Source organism: Anneissia japonica, unplaced genomic scaffold (genome assembly GCF_011630105.1).
Source record: "Anneissia japonica isolate Jap-2015-1 unplaced genomic scaffold, ASM1163010v1 scaffold287598_len761594_cov195, whole genome shotgun sequence".
Lineage (NCBI taxonomy): Eukaryota > Metazoa > Echinodermata > Crinoidea > Comatulida > Comatulidae > Anneissia > Anneissia japonica.
Genome location: NW_022705477.1, coordinates 683,153 through 689,674, shown reverse-complemented (window position 1 = coordinate 689,674; position 6,522 = coordinate 683,153). Strand labels below are relative to the sequence as shown.

General features: G+C 29.8%; 1 protein-coding gene across 1 annotated transcript in view; it reads right to left on the bottom strand.

Annotated features, from left to right (window-relative positions):
* Nucleotides 1-6,058, bottom strand: part of LOC117105582 — a 25,878-nt gene extending 19,820 nt beyond the window's left edge. Inside the window, exons 1-2 of the mRNA XM_033246763.1 lie at nucleotides 5,913-6,058; nucleotides 5,512-5,614 (exon numbers count right to left, since the gene is read on the bottom strand). Of these exons, the coding sequence (XP_033102654.1) occupies nucleotides 5,512-5,614; nucleotides 5,913-6,058 (249 nt within the window). The remainder of the gene's footprint in view (nucleotides 1-5,511; nucleotides 5,615-5,912) is intronic.
* Between the last annotated feature and the right edge of the window lie 464 nt (nucleotides 6,059-6,522).

The following is a 6,522-nucleotide window of genomic DNA, read 5'->3' as shown; positions in this document are numbered from 1 at the left end:
GGGGGGTCGATGGGTGCGGTCGACCCCCCTTTTAAAGAAAGTGCCCTTTAAATATGATTTTTTTTTTAATCTAGCATAATTAAACTGCGCCTAACATGAAGGTAGTTAATATCAAAATAAATTATCCTTCGCCTAAAAAATGTTTGGTGGCCCTTCCTTTTAATATTTTGATTTTTTGTCTAGTTTTAAACAATCCATATAAAGTTATACATTTTTAATCAACTTGATATCTCGAAGCCCGCGCGCCAGTTGTGTTATGTGGTGTATTGGTTACGCATCATTGCACTCTGCCATTATTGTTATACAGGCTGCTTCATCCGCTTGTTGGTATTACACAGAGCCTGTAAGGCAGATCAGTTGATGTTGTAAAGGCTTACAATGAAGTGAAAGATTGTATGAAAGACATGCAACATTTGAGGGAAAATATAGAGCGTCAAAACTCCTTCTACTTGTACCATCAATTATTTGCCATCCAGATTACAAAAATTTAGATATTGCTGATTTAATAGAGCAGTACTCGGAAGACTTGCCCAACCCTGACATCATTGATTTGGAGTTACAACTGTGGAAAAGAAAGTGGTTGGAAGTAACAGAAGAAAATCGTCCATCGAGTCTGGCAAAGGCCATTAGCAGAGTGTGAGCGTAGTTTTTCAGCAATGAGAAGATTGAGAACATGGTTAAGGTCCAGTATGAAATCTGAACGTCTTAGCGCCTTGGCGATAATGAACATACACAGAAATATAGACGTAAACTATGAGGAAGCATCAAAACTCTTCTTTACATTATACCCACGGAAAATTAATGATAACAATTTGATCTTTAAATAAAGAGCTACTTATTTTTTTTATGTAAATATTAGGTATTAGTTAAATAACCTTAGTATTTAAAGCGTAGTTTAAGTATTAGTTATTGAGAAAAACGATGAAGAAAAACAAAGTTAAAGAAATATATTAAAATATAAAATTGAAAGAAAACAATGAACAAAAACTAAGTTAAATAATATATTAAAATATAAAATTGAAAGGAAAACGTTAAGAAATAAAAGCATACAAAATGTTACTTTAAGTAATTATATGTTCCCTATATCATTTTTTATTTTTCAATACAGTATAGACATTTATAACTTTTTTCTTTTAAATTAAAAGTGGGACGATCCCACGATGCTCACAGGCCGCAATCCAATAGGCTGGTGGTATATTGAGTGAATATAGTCTGGTGTTGCCCAAATACTACGTTTACAATTAGACCTATTTTGACTTGGTATTGAACTTAATGCACTAGAACGTAAAAACGTAAATTTTTCTCCTTTTGCGGCCCCCTAGCCCCAGCCTAGTTGCTCGCTTCACTCACAAATAACGCACCCCGCGAATTCTGAATGCTTCGCTAAATTGCTCCGAGTTCAGCTTTCCCCTTGCGCTTTCGTTTCACGACGATATACCTGTCTCTTATACACATCTAGATGTGTATAAGAGACCGCATTGTAAGAATAATATGGACGATTATGTGTAATATAATATGATAATGATATCAATAATATTACTAATAATAATAATAATTATATTAACAGTGATAATGAAAAATACAGATACAATATTAATATTATTTATAAAGCCAATGCTATAATTGGTAAAATGATGATAATGACGATGATGATGGTAATAATAATGGGACTAAGAATATCAGTTCTAATTAATTTATTTTGTTTTACTACATGAATAAGAATGTTACTAGATTAGAATGTGATGCTTTGAATGTGTTTGTTAGTGAATTCAATGATGTTAATTTGTTTACAGTGAATAAAGTGTTGTTTTCTTTTACTGTACTCACGATGTCTGTCACGTTAGCGTTCTTCGTTCTTTCTAACGCGCTTCTCAGTTGAGTAACGCGAGCGTTTGACGCCAAGAAATGGAGAAAAGTAATATCAACACCCTAAAAGAGTAAAGTAGAGTATGATAACAAAATAATACAAAAAACAACTCAGAAACATCACAATTACTTTGCTTATCACATTTATCGTTATTAGATAATGGGAACTGAATTCAATGTCTTTTAAATTACGTTTTTCTATTAAAATCACGCAAATAATGTTGAAATCAAAATGGTTATGTTTTACACACATTAATCAATTATCTTTAAAATGAAAATTTTAGCGATATAACTTTTTGTGTAAAAATATATCAAGTAAACAGGAATGATCAATATAACTCCAAACATGATTATTATCTGTTACTGCAAACATTTTTTTTATGTTTATAATATTTAGATCATTTCCATAACAAAGGCTTTTCAATGTTTTAAAAATCATGAAATAAAAATAATATGCTTAGTTAAAAATATACAGTATATCACCGTAGTCTACTTTAAGTTTAATGTTCCCTTGTTTATTGATTTATAAATGATGTGTGTTTAGTTTGTATAGAATACAATGATTTTTAATTCCATTAACCTTGTGTTCTAAATTTTCCACTGAAGCTTTCGCAATCATTGTCAGCATTATGTCTTCGGGTGCTTCGTAGTGTGCAGCGTACAGTAACGGCGTCCGAAACTACGGAAACAAACAATCATACTGGATACTCAATACACGATGGTAGTAACAAATGAAAATAAATATAATAAACAAAATTAAAACAGTAAAAAATATTAAATTATTTACTTATTTTATCGCGTGCGTTTTCTTATTGTTGAACATTAAATTAATTTTTTCAGTCCGAGTTCATAAGCCAGGATTTCCTATTATTGATATTTAAATCCAAAATTTACATTTTTTCGGAACTAGGTCTATGGCTTCTATAATTTTATTGCAGGATGACATTCCATTACAGTAGAAATAAAACAAAACATTATATATAATTGATTTTATATTTATCAAAATAGAATCAATAATATAAAATATGATAAATCAAAATAGTGTTCAAATATCTTGTACAATTAGGCCTATTCATATTGTTAGGAATTTTAATCATATACATAGGCCTACATGATAAAAATTAAATACATTTGACAATACTTAATATCTTGTACACGACGATATACTAGGCCTATTATAATTTTAAATGTATTAACACAAATTAATACCACTGATATCACATGCCATATCTGTGTTTAATTTAACTATTATTATTATTATTATTATTATTATTATTATTATTATTATTATTATTATTATTATATTATTCGACGATAATTTTTACATCATTATACAATGTATACACTCCCATGAACGAATGCTTAGGCTTAATAAAATGCAGTATTCAGCAATTTATTTCTGCTCAAATTTACTGAAGGCCTATGTGTTTATTTATGTTATGCTCCTATGGATATTTACATTTGCAATATAAAGCATTCCTTAAAGAAGTTTATAAATAATTAAATTTTTGCCAACTGTGGATGCGTTTCTTTTCTTGGCTACGTTTGCAAAGTAAATAAAAAAAAAAAAACGTAAAAGACGGGGCTTTGAAATCACAGTGTATGTATCTCGAAAAAAAAGCCCATGCTATCTTGAAAATTATATTCCTTTCGAGAAGGGCATTTTTTTCGAGGCTATTTTTGTAAACTAAGAAAGAGGCTTTAATTTGAGATAGGCCTCTCTAGATTAAGCCGCATTGGGCTTCTATTCAAGGTTATGCGGTAGTCGTTTAAACCCCTACATTCAAAAGAGCCTAATGTTTATCAGTTGAGACATTTTTATTTAAATCACTAGAAATAAACAATAGAGGAAAAAGGCCTAATTAACGTACATTAAGTAATTAACGTATAATATAATATAGTACATACAAATATAGTAATATAACAAATAACGTGTTCAGTTTAATTAAGTGCAAGAGGATATTATAACATTTTCAGGTTTAAACCATAGAGCTGTAACGCTATGGTTTAAACAAATTGACTGAGGGCGGCAGACCGGTTTATTTACTTGTCAGGTAATCGTAACCGTCGCGCTTGTAGATCGCGACCAGAGCTATTATACAGCAAGGAGGAATTAGTTTAGACTAAACTCATTCCTCCATGTATACAGTAAACGTTTGTATTCGACTACTATTGTAAAACAAAAATGGTTAGGACAATATAATGTCCCATAAAACAGAATCAAAGGTTAAAATTTAACCACTGCTAACAAATTTGTTTTTAACTGTTGGTGTATGATTTTATACTATTTCTGTTATTTGAATAATTATTTATTATCAATTACATATTATTATTATTATTATTATTATTATTATTATTATTATTATTATTATTATTATTATTATTATTATTATTATTATTATTATATGTGTATTTTGTATACCTATTATAATTAAAAGGTAGTACGGTATATTAGTATGTTGCAAATTGCTTTTATGTCTTATAATTACATTACAAAAAAGGGAGGTGGGCTTATTCCCGTGTCCACGTTTGTGTGCATTTTTGCCAAAAAAAAAAAAAAATTAAATAAAGTAAATGAATAAAAAATGCGCCGGTGAACATTTGATATCGTTATTTAACTTTAAAATATTATTAAATAATGACAACAAAGCGTCAGAGGCTTCGATATTGCTGATGGTGTGTGAACGGAATGACTATTACCGTACCGTAATATAATTTTAAAAAAACATTGCATTTAAACGTACACCATGTCTGTTCATAAATTGTTCTGAAATTTGATTTGTTATTCATTAAGTATACGTTATAATATTTATATATATTTTAATGTATAGGTTTTGTATTTTTATGTTGTAAATAGTTTTTGTCTTATTACATTCGGAAGTACAGCCCAGCTAACAGCGGTTTGTTATCAGTTGGGACAATATTTAGACAACTGATAGAAAAATAGACCTAAGTTGAGTAATTAACCACTAAGTATATTGCTATACACAATATGCAGATGACATAACATTTAAAACCAATATGCCATCTTTATTGAGAATGTATTTACTGTCAGCAACTGGTTTATTTTACAGTTCTTCGTGTTACAAAATTCCCTAAACTATAGAGGGCGGCATACCGATTTATTTAATTTTCAGGGAACTCGCGACGACTCGCGTTTGAATAATATCGCGCATACATTTGAAAATATAATTATATACAGGTCTCCCTCTAAATTATAGACCCCTCCAATTAAACACCACCTCTACTACTTCCCTGTGATCCCATATTAACTAATGTATTTTATCTTTATTATTTTAGAGACCAAAGCTGCTAAAGACCATAGAAACCACAGACCCAAAAATGGTCAAATGGAGAACTGAAGTTTACGATTATTACACGACATTTGAATAAGGAAAAATCACCATTTATATTCTAATTCAACATTATAGCTTCTAAATTAATACCAGTGATTTATCTTTATGTATACTAATTACACAATCGTAAGTAACCTACATAATTTATGTGCAAATTGAGGGAGATTGTGGACAATTATCAGGGTGGACTTTAACATCATCTAATGAATAAAGTAAAATAATTTACCAAGTTCAAACTTTATTTATAGAGCACAAAATCATGGTTAATAATTCATTTCTGAGTACATACCAAAGCATCATCATCATACGTGTTTATGAGATGTTCCTCAGTTTCACAGATCCTTCTTACTGCTTGCCAGTCTTTTCTGTCAATTGCCTGGAATAATTTGTTCCTGTAAGAACAATAAACAAAGTAGATTATAAATGTATCCTTCATTTTGACTTTTAGATGACATACTTCTACTGAGCAACCACTGTATTGTGTTAAAATAAACAAGTGTTTCATGAATGATAATTATGAACCTCATTATTATGTTATTTATATCTCAGTTAATTCGCATCGATAGGATGCATCTTAAGTTTATTAGGTTTTTTGAAAAATGTTTTAATCGTCCTTGTAAATTAATGTGTCCTAGGAATAGATTTTTATTTCACAATATGGTTTTTCTCTATAAATGTGTTAACTCGTACTTTAGTTGTGATCTTGTACATCTGTTTGGTTTGCATGTTAATTCTAGAAGCCTTCGTTCCTGTCCTACCTTTAATGTCCCTTTTGTAGAGTTGAGGTATGTAAACGTAATTTTATTTCTAGACTTTCTCTTCAATATAATTCTCATATTTCAACCTCTAATATTGACATTTTTCACAATAGTTTGTCTATATTTCGTTCTATTATTATTAATCATTTGAATAGGTGAGTTTTTTGTACTCTTTCGTCTATATATTTGATATACTGTATTTAAATTTTATATATTTTACCAGCCTGTTAGTGGCGATGATTCGCTGTTGGTCTGATGAAATAAATAAATAAATAAATAAATAATAATAATAATAATAATAATAATAATAATAATAAAAGTCGCAAGTTGTTCTCGGGTGGGATTCGAACCCACGATCTCTGTATCACATCATACCTCTAGACCACCGAGCCTGCACCCGATGGCCAGGGTTGAATTTGAGTCAAAGTTTTCTCACTTTAACGTTGATAAAGATAGCAGGAGCTATCGAAATATCCGTTTGATTTTGTTATAGCTTAATAAATTTGTGTTCCACAAGTCAACTTTCAATGATTACACCGTTT